At 41.6% G+C, this 14313-nt stretch overlaps 1 protein-coding gene across 1 annotated transcript in view; it reads left to right on the forward strand.

The window, feature by feature from the left end:
- The window catches only part of LOC118931520 (dynein axonemal heavy chain 9-like), a 215598-nt gene that overhangs the window by 51518 nt on the left and 149767 nt on the right, over positions 1 to 14313 (forward strand). The window contains 4 exon segments of the mRNA XM_057499467.1: positions 170 to 411; positions 5085 to 5220; positions 7344 to 7536; positions 7630 to 8058. Of these exon segments, the coding sequence (XP_057355450.1) occupies positions 170 to 411; positions 5085 to 5220; positions 7344 to 7536; positions 7630 to 8058 (1000 nt within the window).

The raw sequence follows: 14313 nt of genomic DNA on the forward strand, positions 1-14313 counted from the left end.
ACTTTTTGATACAACTAGGAGAAAAAGGCCCTTATGATAACAAAGTGACGTGTGCAGAAAAAGTCTTTTGAAACCCAGGAGTGTTAAATCCCTGTCTTTCATAGAAACTAGACTTTTAGCTGTGCCCCTGTAAGCTATCTCAATTAACTGTATTTCTTTTGGGGAACAGGTATTTGGTATTATGTCAGTCAAATCACCAATAATATTCATGATCTTGAACAAAGAGTTCAGAAAACTAAAGACAATGTGGAAGATATTCAAAACATCATGAAAACATGGGTGTCTCCAATATTTAAGAGAAAAGATGGAAAAAAGGAATGCCTTCTTTCCATGGATGATCAGCATGATCGAGTGCAAAAATCTTATAGTCTCATCAAAGAATCTGGCCTTAAGATACACACCCTTATTCAGGTAATAACCTCTCAGACACACATAACACTAGCACAGGGAAAGCCTCAAGAAGTGTGTTTGGGTGCAAGAAGTAACTTGAAAATTAGAACAGTCAATAGATGCTGTCTTCTGCAGTTAGGAATAGCAGTTTATACTCATAGCAAAAGAACTAAAACCAACAGAGAGGGGGAGTGAAAAGTCACATTCTGCATCAGTGTGTCAAAATCAGTGCTATGTTAATTATGACACCACTTAGTAGCCACTTAAGTCCCACACGAAACCTCAAAGGGGATGCCAAGGATAGAATCCTAAAGTGCCTGCTACATGAATCACCCCAGACTTGCCCATGCAACCTAGTGAGGACCTCCAGCATCATTTTCAGAACCTAACTTTGTAGAACCTGATGAGGTGAGAGATTACCATGGCTCCCTAACTGCACTTGGTAAAGAGAAGAAAACAATGCAGAGGACTGCACTCCATGCAGTGAAGCTCTGCCCTGCCTTGTGATCAAGGCAACTTCCTGTCTTATCATCAGAGACCGAGCAATGGAAAAGTGCCATAAATGGCCACCAACTCCAACCCCACTGGAGCAGCCATGGGGCAGTTCTGGCTGGCAGGCTTCAGGCACAAAGTCAGTAATGAGTCACAGTTGGTAATTTGGGGTTACCTATACTTTGAAGCATGGTGAGATGTTGCACTTTTGACTTTGTTCACTTTCTTTATGTTTTCTAATATGTCGGTTTTTTATTATATCTTTCTAGTTAACTGGGGGTTAATTTGCTCATCTTTTTTTCCTAGCCTGTCAGGGTAGAAGCTTAGGGTATTGACTATAAGCCTTTCTTTCTTACTAATGCAAGCATTTGCTGGCATAAATTTACCTCTTAGCAGGACATTAGTGACATTCATACATTTAATCTGCCTCATTCTCATTATCTTTCAGTTTTAAATTTTTTCTCTTGCATCTTCTTTAACTCTGTAGTTGTTTAGAAGTGTATTGTTGAGTTTCCACATATTTGGGGCTTCTCTGGATATCTTAATGAAATTGTATCTCATTTAATTTCCTATTGTTCAGAGAAAATACTCTGTAAGATTTCAATCATTTGGAGTTCCCTGAGATTTGGTCCATGACCTAGAATATTGTCTATCATACTGCATGTTCCCTGTGTACTTAACAATATGTTTGCTCTTCCATGGGTGGCTGTAGGGTTCTGCAAATACCAGTAAATTCCATGTGATTGGTAGTGTTGTTCCAATCTTCTATGAGCTTTCTGCATGTTTTGTTTATTTGTTCTTCTAATTACTGAAGGAAGAGTGGTAAAATCTCCACCTAGGATTTTGGGTATGTCCATTTAGTCCTTTAGTTCTGTCCGATTTTTCATCATGTATTTGAAACCTTTTTAGTAGGTACAAACACAGGTTTATAATTATTACAACTTCCTGATGAATCGACCATTTCATCATTATGAAATTCCCTTTTGATTTCTGGTAATACTCCCTTGCCTTGAAATCTGTTTTCTCCTGATAATACTATAACCTTTCCTTCTAGACTCACCATCCCTACTTATTGCCTTATCCATCTGTTCCCACTCTTTTACCTCCAACCCATTGCTTCTCTGGATTCAAATTTATTCCCTTATAGACAAGCAGCACATGGTAGAAACTTACTTTTCTAACAACTCTGCCTGCTAATCTCTGTAACGTTCAGACTATTAACATTTGATATAAGTACTGGTATGGCTGGAGTTAGCTCTGCCGTTTTGCTATTTGTGTTCTACTTGCTTCATCTTCTTTGTTCCTCTACTCTTCCTTTCTTACCTTGTTATTGATGACATATTTTTTAGGATTTAATTTCTCATTGGCATTTCAGCTTTTGTTGTTGGATTATATTTGCAGCAGTGGTTCTATGTTTCTGTGTCTCTCTTGAACTAGTCAAAATCTACTTACAGTTTTCCCATGAAATATGAGAGATACCCACACTATAGTGTGACCTAGCAACATATGGTTCAATTCAAAACCACCCTGACCCCCATCTGTCACAGTTTTGAGGTGTGCGTGTGTGTGCGTGTATGTGAAACGAATCCCGCAGTAGAGTATTATGATTTTTTGCTTTAAAATTTCAAGAAAAATGTTTATTGTGTTTTATATTTACCCACAAACCCACCATTTTCAGACTTGTTTTACCTTTCTATAGAACTGAGTTACCATCTGTGGTTATTTGTCTTCAGCCTGAAGAACTTCCTCTGCTATTCCTTGTAGTTCAAGTCTGCTAATGACATATTCTCTCAGTTTTTGTCTATCCAAAAATGTCCGCCTTTCACCTTTGTTTCTGAACGATAGTTTCACTGGACGTGGAATTCTGTGTAGACAGTTTTATTTTTCTTTCAGAAGTCATCTCATTGTCTTCTACCCTCTAATGTTTCTGACCAAGAAGCCAGCCCTAATTTGTATCTTTGTTCCTCTATATGTAATCTATTATTTCTCTCAGGCAGCTTTTAATAGCTTCTTTTTAAATCTTTGTATTGTTTTCTGTTTGACTATGATGTGCCTAAATAGGTTTTCTTTATAGTCATCCAGCTCAGAGTTGGGGATTTTGTATTTCAAAATTTGGGAGTTTATATTTAACAACAGCATCTTGAATCTGTTTTTCCTCAGATTTAGGGAGTTTTTAATCAATTATGGCATTTTTGTCTGATAATGCTAACATCTCTTTTATTTTCTGAGCTTGTTTTTTTAGTGTGACTGAAGTGTGTTTTTCTCTGACTTAAAATAAGTCTAAGGAATAGGTATTCCAAGATGGGTATGGCAGCTATTTTCTGAGTCTGTTCTTATTAATTATTTTTCTCTCTTGGTTAAATGTCACATTTTCCTGCTTCTCTGCGTGCCCAGTAATTTTTGTATTATGTTCTAGTCATGTTGGATGCCGCTTTAGAATCTGGGTGTGATTTCCCTTAAGGAGTTTGTATTTTGTTTCGGCAGGCAGTTCACTTACCGCTTGATCCCGTTGATGCTCAATATTAAGCTTTGCTAAGGGAGGGTCTAAAGAGCTAAAGAGGCCTGACTCTAGATCAGAACAGTTCTAATCCTAAGCATGGCATTTCTGGGGTCTGATGAATTCCTGGGTTACCTGCAGATAATTTCTGGTAGAGCACAAATGTCTTCTGGCACTGCATGACCTAGACAGTCTCCTTTCAGCTTCGAGCCTCAGTAACTGCTCTCTGCCAGGCCTTGCAGAGCCTTGCCCTAAATGTGGACAGCTTACTATTCAAGGGCTCAAGAGGACTCAGCAGTCTTAGCAGCCCAGCTCCAGTGCCACCTGTTCTGCCCAGCAGGAAGAGTGCTGTTACTGAGCTCCACTTCCTCATGCCGTGGTTGGGAAAGTGTTTATGTAGAAAGCCAGATGGTTGTGCAGCTCACCTGGATATTTCCCTCCTCTCAAGAATCACATCTCTCTATTGTTGGTTACCAAGTAGCCTAAGCCAGTTGTTTCTTGTATTGTACCCAGTTCTATAGTTGTTTGTAGAAGAGTAAGTCTGATCTCATTCCTCTATCTTGGCTAGGATCAGAAACTTGAGCTCTTTCTTCTTAGGTCACAGGAAACCCCAACATGTTTGCTCCTTAGACCATAGTAGATCTGAGGTAGAAAGGTGGAAAGTACAGACTGAGGGAGGAAATAGAGTAGCCATGCAAAGCAGTCGTGAAAACCAGAAGTTTTAGAGAAAAAAACAGACATGCACATTTTAATAACATCTGAGAGAAACTCTATATCATCACTGTGTTGTTTGTATGATGATGAACTTTTAAGTTATTAGGAAAATCTTCAACTGACTGAGAAAGGAAAGCTGTAATACACTTTAGAAACTTCAGAGTTTTGTCACTTAAAGGCAGGATCCCGAGGTTGTTTTTTTAATCCAGGGGGATTTACAACCTGGAAATGTTTGTAAAGGGATAAGTGAGTGTGAATCACCTAGAAATTTTACTCTTGCAAACTCATTACCACTCACTTTGGAGAGATAAGATGAATGGGAAGTTGCTGGAAAAAGGCTTAATAATGAAGATGAGGCAGAGCAAATGGGACAACTCTACTTGTCACAACCACCAGGTCAGGAAAGACCGAGAAAGAGAACAAGAGCAAGAGAGACAGAGACAGAGGGAGAGAGACAGAGAGGGAGAATGTGGCATTCATTTATGTGTATGTGTTTTCTCAATTACTCTGTGTGATGAAGGTTTTTAGTTAAATGACAACACAAAACACTCCAGCTTGTTTCTAGAGATTGTCTAGGAAATGCTTTACTTGCTTGAACCCCAAATTTCTTATAAGCCTTGAGTCATAACACCCCACACCCTTGGTAACCCCTCTGCCTCCCCTGTCTTCTGTGCTGAGGCAGCCTCCTCCCCAGCCCATCAGCCAGCATCTATGAGGTGCGCACACTGCACCCAGCAACATGGCCAGACGCCACCCTCCTTTCTCAGGGACAGGATGATACCCCCTATTCCCTGCCTGGGTTAACTTTGTGTTCCTTACAGTCAGTGGCTAAAACCATTAAACAGAATGGATCTGATACACATGTAATAGCAAAGTCTTCACAAGAATGCTTTTTTTCTCTATGTGTTCTTTTCATTCCCATTACTGGTGACTAGACCAGACCTTCCATGTTATTAAACATGGTTTAATAAATCCATTCTCTTTTTCATAGGAAAACCTGGGTCTGTTTTCAGCAGACCCAGCCTCTAATATCTGGAAGACTTACGTTAAGTACATCGATGACATGTTGCTGGATGAATTCTTTCTAGCCATTGAGTGCTCCCTCAAGTACCTCCTGGAAAATACTGGTATTTACTGGCTTATGGATGTGGGTTATTCCTGGAGAGATAACAGTCATAAAGTGTATTGACTTATAGTAAAGGGTAACTGAGCATTCTGTGACTTCTCCCAAAATGCTGTGGACATTTTGTGAATTACACACAGTAAAATAGCAAAGGTATTGAGTTTCTAAATTGTTCAAAAAGAAAAGACTTCTCTCCAAAACTTGGACAATAAACCAGGCTCTCAAACAGTGAGACCTATAGCAAAAGCAAAACCATAAAATCTAATCAATCTAAATCAAGCTTCAGAAAAGAGAAGTGACTGAATTGGAGCCGTGGGAAGCATAGTCAGACGGCTTTGTCTTCTCTGGTCCACCTTCCCGTTTTCCACCTTCTCAGGTTTGGTGAAGTCAAGACCATTCCCATGGCTTGGGCTGAACTCCCCATCCTCCCTCAGAATACAAACCCTGCCCAGGTCAAATGCTGCCCACTCTACCCAGGAATATTATCCCCCTTCTGACCTCTTAAAGTTGCTTTTACCAAGGTTATGGAACCACCAGGGAAGTCTGGTTTGAATGGTAATAATGCTGTCTTTGCATCTGACACACAGATTAGGTTCTCATGTTTGCACATGGGATAAAAATCTCATGTGGTCAAAAATGGTCTTGCAAGTCTTTAAAACCCTGTAGACTACATGCAGCCTGATCTATCAAATTATAAGTATCTAACACATATAATAATGCATAATAATACATCATGAGTACATATACAAAGCACAATAGTACAGATATTTTAAAACTATCCTATGAATGTAGTATGATTGCAATGGTATTGGTAAACTTGCATTGCCTCAAGTTAAATATGTGTTTGATGGGACAAAATAGGATACGTGATCCCTACAGTTTTGAAGGCAAGACCCTAGTCTTACATATTTTTGAGGATCCCAGGATTTTTTTAGTTAGGGTGAATGGCTAAATTCTGGTAACAAAAACTCCATCTGTACTGTGGCTTAAATGACAAAGACCTCTATCTTGCAAGTGCTGGTCTAAGCTTCCTGCCATCCTGCCATTCTCCAGGGCCTCCTCTTCATTTCTGTGGTTGAGCTGGGTCACTGCCATGTCTGGGCTTGAGCCTGTGACAGTGGGAAAGAGAGAGCGTAGGGGAGGGGAGACCACTGCCTCAGTGGCCCTATCCTGGAAATGGCCCCTGTCACTTCTTCCCACATTCCAGTGGTGAGGGAGTCATGTTACCACCCCAAACCGCAGGGAGGGTGGGGGAAGGCAGCCACATACCCAGTCAAAATTCTATTTCTGGGGAAGGAGGGAATAATGAATTTCAATGCATAGTCTCTGCTGCCCACAGTATCCAGCAAATAACAGTCTCCTAAATATTTCTACAGTCAAAAAGATACACAGAAATAAGTGGTCACTGATAAAAGTTTAAGCATTAATCTTGTCCTTGGAACATCTTGCCCCATGTTATATTTTGACTTAAATTTAGCAAGTTAGTCTAGTAAGCAATCAGGGATTTATTAATTATTGATACCGTTTTTAAAATGTTCATCACTTCAGGACTACCAAATTAAAATAGGTTGTGTTTTCATAGAAAAGGAGCTGAACAGGCAGGATTATAACTTCTCTTTCCTTTTCCTGCCTAGTAACCACAGACAAGCATACCGCTGTTCACCTAGGGAGTGCCAGTGGGAGTGCATGGTTTGTGCCTAGGAAGAGATCAGCTGCTCCCAAGAAATTGGCTTTGTAAAATCAACCTGTTCTCAACCCAAGGCTCTACTGTGTGCTCTGGCACCCCCCTGGCCCTGCCCAACCCAGGAGGTCTTGGGAATGTGGAAGGGGACTGGCTTGTGTTGATCAGTCACTGGGATATGCTCTCTGAGGACAAGGAGAGTAAATGTCCTGCAATGCCCAGGACAGCCCTGTACAAGAGTTAGCCTGTTTAAAATGTCAGGGGTTCCCCTGTTGATAAACACAGCAAGACTGTCACCGTCACCTTTCCTGGCGTGTTAGCAAATTTTCCTATACCCAAACAGCTTATCTAAAGGAAAGGAATGCACTAGGTATTTTTAAAACATCATTGCAGTTTGCTCATTGTACCCATTCTTCTTTGTTCCATTTGTTTTCCTTGTTTTACAGAATGTCGAGCAGGACTCACCCCGATATTCGAAGCACAGTTGAGCTTAGCAATCCCAGAATTAGTTTTCCATCCGTCCCTGGAGTCTGGAGTGAAGGGTGGCTTCCACGACATTGTTGAGGGTCTTGTTACCAGCATTTTTGGAATATCGTCTTTGGTGCCACGGCTTTCACCACAAAACGGCTCTCCCCACTATCAGGAACTGGATCTGTGACCATCCTGCCTTCCAGCCAGCTCTGGAACTTCTTGAGAAATGTGGGTGTAACCTACCTGCCGTTGTCTTGCTCCCCAGGTTGATGTGGAGGGCATGGCCTGTTTGGCCAGCATGAGGAGCACCCTCATGGAGAGGTTTCAGAGCATGATGGCCCTCTGCTGCAGCTATGAGAACACCTTCAGTCAGTATTCCTACCTCTACATGGAGGACCGGAAGGAGGTCCTGAGTCTGTTCTTGTTGTATGGGCGTGTCCTCACACCCGAGGAAATTGAAGCCCATGCAGAAGATGGCATCCCAGAGAACCCTCCCCTCCTCCATCAATTTAAAGCGCAGATTGACTCCTATGAAAAGCTCTGTGAAGACATGTGCAGGCTGGAGCCCATCAGGGTGTTTGAGAGCTGGATGAAAATTGATGTGTGACCCTTTAAAGCATCTCTACTGAATGTAATTAAGAAGTGGAGCCTCTTGTTCAAGCAGCATCTTGTTGACTATGTCACCGACAGGTAATAGAGTTGTCCCAGCTTTTTTCCAGCATTCCAAGCTATTGAGAACACCATGTTCTTAATTTTCTTTATATTTCCCTATAGGTTCATTGATTAAATTAAAAATTAAAGCAGCTGTTGGAGGTTCCAGGCTTCTGGACACCAGTGGAAACTTTCCTCCTGCCTTTACTTTGCTCACCAGATATGGCCTCTTTTTGTTTTATTTTCCATTTGGTGCCCACTGTGTGAAAGGCACCCAGTAAGTGGTAAATAATGTTCTCTGCAATCATAGCAGATCCAGCCTCCCCTCACAACTCTGACTGTGAAATCTCTTTAAGCCTGGGAAGCAGAGGGCATCTAATGGACCTCTTAGATTTTATTTCTACCACTTACTCCTTGTCTCAGATGATCCATCTGGGCAATGCGGACGTCACTAAATCCACACATTCCTGATGCCTGCCTGGGACATTCCAGCCATATGATAGGACTGGATCTGACATTCTGTCTATTCCACTGTGGGCTTAGACTCCCCAGCCCAGCACCAGGCTCACCAGCCCAGAGCATCAGCCTCTGATAAATAATCAGTCTGGGCAGCAGTCCCCTGGTCACCTCACCTTTGCTTTGTCCCTGCGGATCTGCCACAGTCAGAATGTTGACCCCCACCCCCACCCTGAATCTTGTGGGGAGCCTTGGTCTCTCTGTTCAGTGTCCGGCCTTTGATATGACAGCTGGTGCTCCAGGGGAGCCATCCTGTCCCCTCCCCTGCATTCGGTGCTGCTCTTGGTTAAGGTACAGCCTCCCTGCTCAGTGAACTAGAGCTGTGAGCAGAAGGAAAATGGCCAAGTCAGGGGTGTGTCTGTCTGCAAGCAAAACCCCAAGAGATTTGCAAGGCTGGTGGCCTTCCCCTCTGGGAAACCCCAGAAAAGCATCACAGGGTGTTTTAAATGGGGCTTCCTAGGTGTTCTCTAAGAAGCCAGTTTTCCATGTTCACAAAAACTTTTGCTCCCTGAGGAGCTGAGAGGCAAGGAGCAGAAGCCTTGGTGGGCACGGGGGCAGCAGTAGAGGTGCCCCCAGATAGAACACCGCTGAGAGTGGCAGCTGCTCTGGCTCTTCTTCACTGGTAGGTCGGATCATCCGGAGATACAGGGGCATGTTTCTAAATACAGGTTTTATTTTTATTTAGGTGTGGCATGGCCAACAGAGAATTGGTAGGAGACAACTGCCATTGAAAAGATAGTTTGTTACACTTGTAGATTCCAAGAGGGAGTGTAAACCCAACATGGAGGGCCACACAGAGAAGCGCCAGGGTCCATCAGGAGGCAGAGGTGTGAGGGGGAAACGTGGGCAAGAGACTCCATTCTGGTTTCCATGGAGAAAATGGGCAAGACAGAGTGAGCAGGTTTGGAACTGGCTTGTTTGAATCATTTCATCAGGCTCTGGGGCACAGCGGCTGTCCCTAGTTGTCTGGCACCTGGCCCCGGGGGGTAGGGCAGGTGGTTATGGTCTGAATGTGGGCATTGGGTGGAGGAGACGGTTGGGGATATGAACTCTGGGTTGACAGGCTTTTTCATGAAAAGCATGCTCAAAGGCAAGTCCTTTCTATCCCTAGGAATTGGCCAGCCCTGGGAGGGGCATTCCCTTCAGCATCAGCAAGGCCCCAGATGTTTGAGCTTCAGGAAGACATGGTTGGTACAGGGTGTAGTGACAGCAGCTGCCTTGTCTCTACCACAGAATGCTTCATGGGATCTAACCATTTTACAGGATAAGCATGTTGTATAGCAGTTAGGAGGCCTGAGTCCTTGTCTTTCAACCCCTATTTCACTATCTCTGAAGGAAGGCAGAATGACTGGATTCCTCTAAGGTGCCTCTAGTGTTATCAGTTGGTGATTCCATAAATTGAGTGCTTTGCTACACTTTGGGAGAATGTGTTACTGTGTTCTCAAGGATTAGAAAAAATGGAAATAATGAGGACAATGAGAAACATTTATTATTGAGTGTCTGCTATGTGTCACATAATTATGTGATTCCCCCAACCCTTAATAGGTCAGGTGGAAGCCCCTCAATCCTGCCTCGCCTTACATCTCATACACTTCATTTACTGTCGGAAGCTCAGCCCTTCTTTATCAACTGTTCTTTTCAGCTTGGGCTGTTGTGATACTGTGGTTTATAAGAAATATGTATTTGGTCTTCATCCCCATCTCTGGCACAGAGCTCCTAAAACCCTTGGAATTTCCTAAGTGATGAGAGTGAGAAGGTGTTCTTTGTTATATTAAAGAGGTGACTTTTGGACCCATCTAAGGATGGAGGCAGGTTACCAGGAGGACAACCATGTGGTTAGAAGGTTGGGACTTGCGGTTCCACTCGCCTGGCTTTGGGGCATGGGAGGGATGGAAGGCCAATCAATTGCCAATGGCCAATTATTTAATCAATCTTTCTTATGTAATAAAGCCACCATAGGAACCAAAAGGATGGGGTTCAGAGAGCTTCCAAGTTGGTGAACATCTGGGGACGTGCGGAGCATGGCAGACTCAGAGAGGGCTTGGACGCTCTGCACCCTTTCTCCATACCTTGACCCTATTAATCTCTTGTATCTGGCTGTTCTGAATTCTGTCCTTTTATAATAAACCAGTAATCTGATGAGTAAATGGGTTTCCTGAGTTCTGTGAACTGCTCTAGCAAATTAATAAAACTCAAGGAGGTGGTCATTGGAACCTCCCATCTATACCCAGCCAGTCAGAGGCAGAGATGGTAAGTTGGGCTGTGAGGGGTATCTGAAGCGGGGGGCAGTTTTGTGAGACTGAGCTCCTACCATGTGGGATCTGATGCTACCAGATAGATAGTGTCAGAATTGAGTTGAATTGTAGGACACCCAGCTGGTGTGGGACAATTACCTGGTGGTGTGGGGAACGCTCTCCCACCCCCAACACACACACATTGGAACTGGAATTCGAATCCTAGAGCTGCCATAACAAAATGCCACAGACTGGGTGGCCTAGAAACCAGAAATTTATTTCTCCCAGTTCTGGAGGATGGGAAGCCCAAGATCAAGGTGCCTGTGGTTTGGTGCCTGTGGGGAGCTCTCCTGACTTCCTCACTCTGTTCTCATGTGGCCTTTCCTCGGTGTCTCTGCACAGAGAGAGAGAGATCTCTTTCTTTTTCTCATAAGGCCACTAATCCCTTCTGAGGAGCCATCCTCATGACCTCATCTAACCCTAATTACTCCCCAAAGGCCCCACCTCCAAATGCCATACCATTAGAGGTTAGGGCTCCAACACAGGAATCTATGGGGTGCACACACATTAGGGCCATAACATCATCTAAATTCTCATCCCTGTTCAGCTCTTCATGCCCTGATCTGGCTCACCCCCAATCTTGCCCTCACCAAGCCTTCCCACAGATCTCAGAATCTTTCATCAGCAAATGCCCACTGTTCCCTTCATCATCCCCCATCCTCCTCTTTCTCTAACTGAACCCTGGCTCACTCTTGAGGACACTTCTTTGCAGCCCTCCCCTGTATAGCCTGATTTTCCTCCTGTATCCCTCTGAGCCCTGGGCCTGGAGGCACTCTTGTTGGTCCTTGCTTCTTCCAGAACATGTCTCCACCATCCTCCCTCAAAATCCCCAGCTTCCCTGTAGCAAGTTCTTCCAGACATCAGCACTTGCTGTGTGTCTTTGCTGCAGCTGCCTCCTGAGCTGTTAGCCATTCTTCCCCATCACTGCAGCTCTTACCATCTGGCTCAGCCTCCCTTCCCCATGCTTCTGCTGACAATCATCCCCAGGGAGCCAACATCCACATAGAGTCTCCATTGTCCCTGCTTCTTACTTTGCTGACCTCTCTCCCCAGTGCCCTTCCCCTCCTCCGTAGCTCTGCTGCCTCATTCCATGTCATGCTCTCTGTGGGTATAGGAAAAGTTGCAGAAGTAATTTCTGTCCCTTCAGAGCCTCAGGTTCAAGCATTCCATTCTCTGACCACCGCCTAGTATCCTTCCAGGTCATGTACTTGGCAGCCCCGCCACATACTTTCTTCAGACCCATCAAGATTCCCAATCCATTGGCCCTGATGCTTCTCATTGTGTCCTTGATGTTTTATTTTTCAGTCCCTAGTATAAATGAAATTTTAAAATCATGTTTTCAGTGGAAATGGAATTGACTTTTGTATATTGATTTTGTATCAAGCAACTGCTAAATTAACTTATTAACTCAAATAATTTATCTGCATCCTTCTTTGGGTTTACCATGGACATAGTCATCATCTACACATTTATGATAAGTTTATTTCTTCCTCCTCAGTCTTTTTATAAAATGCATTTTATCACTATTTCTTATCTTGCCACACTGTCTAGGACTTCCAGTATAACGTTGAATAAAGTGGTGATGGCAAGTACCCTTGTTGTGCCCTAGTCTTAAAGGGGATGCCTTCAACATTTCATTACTAAATATAACATTTGCCATGATTTTGTGTGTGTGTGTGTAGATTCTCTTTATCTGATTAAAGAAGTCCCTTTCTATTCCTAATTTGTTAAGAAGATTTAGCATAAATGGATATAGCATTTTACCAAGTGCTTTTTCTAGCTTCATTAAGATAATTCTGCTTTTTCCCTCAAAATGTTCAAATGGTGAATACATTATTTAATTTCTAATATTAAACCAACCAGGTGTTACTGTGATAAGCCCAACTACGAAGTATTATTTTTTCAGATATGTCCACTGGGTGATTTTGTTTGCAGATATTTTGTTTAGCATTGATAGGTTTATGTTTGCAGTTGAGATTGGCCTTCAATGTTCCTTCCTTATAAATGAGTTTCATAAAATGAGTTAGGACATAATCCTTCTTGCTTATTCTCTGGAAGAGTTGATGTAAGATTGAAATTCTCTGATCCTTGAATGTTTTATTTAAATCTCCTATTGGGCCATCTGGGCTTGATATTTTCTTTGTGGCAAGAGTTTTACCTATAATTTCTCTAATAGTTATAGGAGTTTTAGGTTTTCCATTCCTTAGTAGGCCATATTTGTCTAGGAACATATCCATTTCATGTAAACCTTTAAATTATTGTCATAAAATTTATAATATTCTCTTATCTTTTTAATCTCTATAGAATCTATGGTTATGTTTCCTTTCTCACTTCTAATTGTTTTTATTTGTACTACTTTATTTGATCAATATTGCCAGAGATTTATAGAAATTTATCTTATGAACTCATTGATCCTCTTTATTATAACTCAATTTCCATTGTAGTTTATTCTCTTATGCTTATTATTTCCTTCTACTTTTTTGGATTTGTTTTCTGTTCTTGGCTAACTTATGATTCTTTTTTATTGATTTTGAAACTTTGCTTTTTTAAATATAACTTTTAGTTATAAATTTCCTTTTTTTAATTGAAGTATCACTGATAAACAATCTTATATTGGTGTCAAGTATAAATTCCCTTTTAAGTACAATTTTACCTACATCTCACAAGTCTTAACATGTAATATTTTTATTATAATTTAGTTCTAAAACAGTTTTAATATCCATTATGATGAGTTTACATATATTTAAAATTTCCAAACATAGGGTTCTTCTAGTTGTATTTCTGTTACTAATTTCTAACAATCACACTGTGGTCAGAGAATGTGATACATGTAGTAACAAGCTTCTGAAATTTGTGAGTTTGCTTTATACACTATCTAATGGTCAGTTTTTATAAATATTCTTCACACATTTGAATAGAATGTGTATTCTGTAGCTGCTGGGTCTAATGGTCTGTGCATGCCTATGTGATCAAATGTGTTAACTCTTTTATTCACATTCACTGTAATCTCACTGCCTCTTTTTGTCTGCTTAATTGATCAATTACTGAGGTAACTGTGTTAAAAATTTCCACTCTGCTGGTAGATTGTTAATTTCTCCTTATATTTCTTTCACTTTTTGTCTCATTTATTTTAAGGTTAGGTTCTGTGAACATGCAGAGTTTGATTCTTTCTATCTTCCTGGCAAACTGAAACTTTTAGCCATACATTAATCTTCTTTATCTCTAGCTAGATTTCTTGTGTTGAAGTCTGTTTTGTCCTTTTTTAATATGACTAAACCAATTTCCCTTGTATGATATTTGCCTAGTGTCTCTCATTTTACCTGTTGGCTTTCAACCTTTCTGTGCTTTTATATTAGGAGAGATTTTTATAAGCAGCATAGAACTGAATGTTTCATCTACCTCAATACTGACATTTTAACTGGATGTTCATCAACATGTCTTTTGCTATTTTTGGATCCATTTCTACCATTTTATTATATACTTT

This window comes from Manis pentadactyla, chromosome 4 (assembly GCF_030020395.1).
Source record: "Manis pentadactyla isolate mManPen7 chromosome 4, mManPen7.hap1, whole genome shotgun sequence".
Classification (NCBI taxonomy): Eukaryota; Metazoa; Chordata; class Mammalia; order Pholidota; family Manidae; genus Manis; species Manis pentadactyla.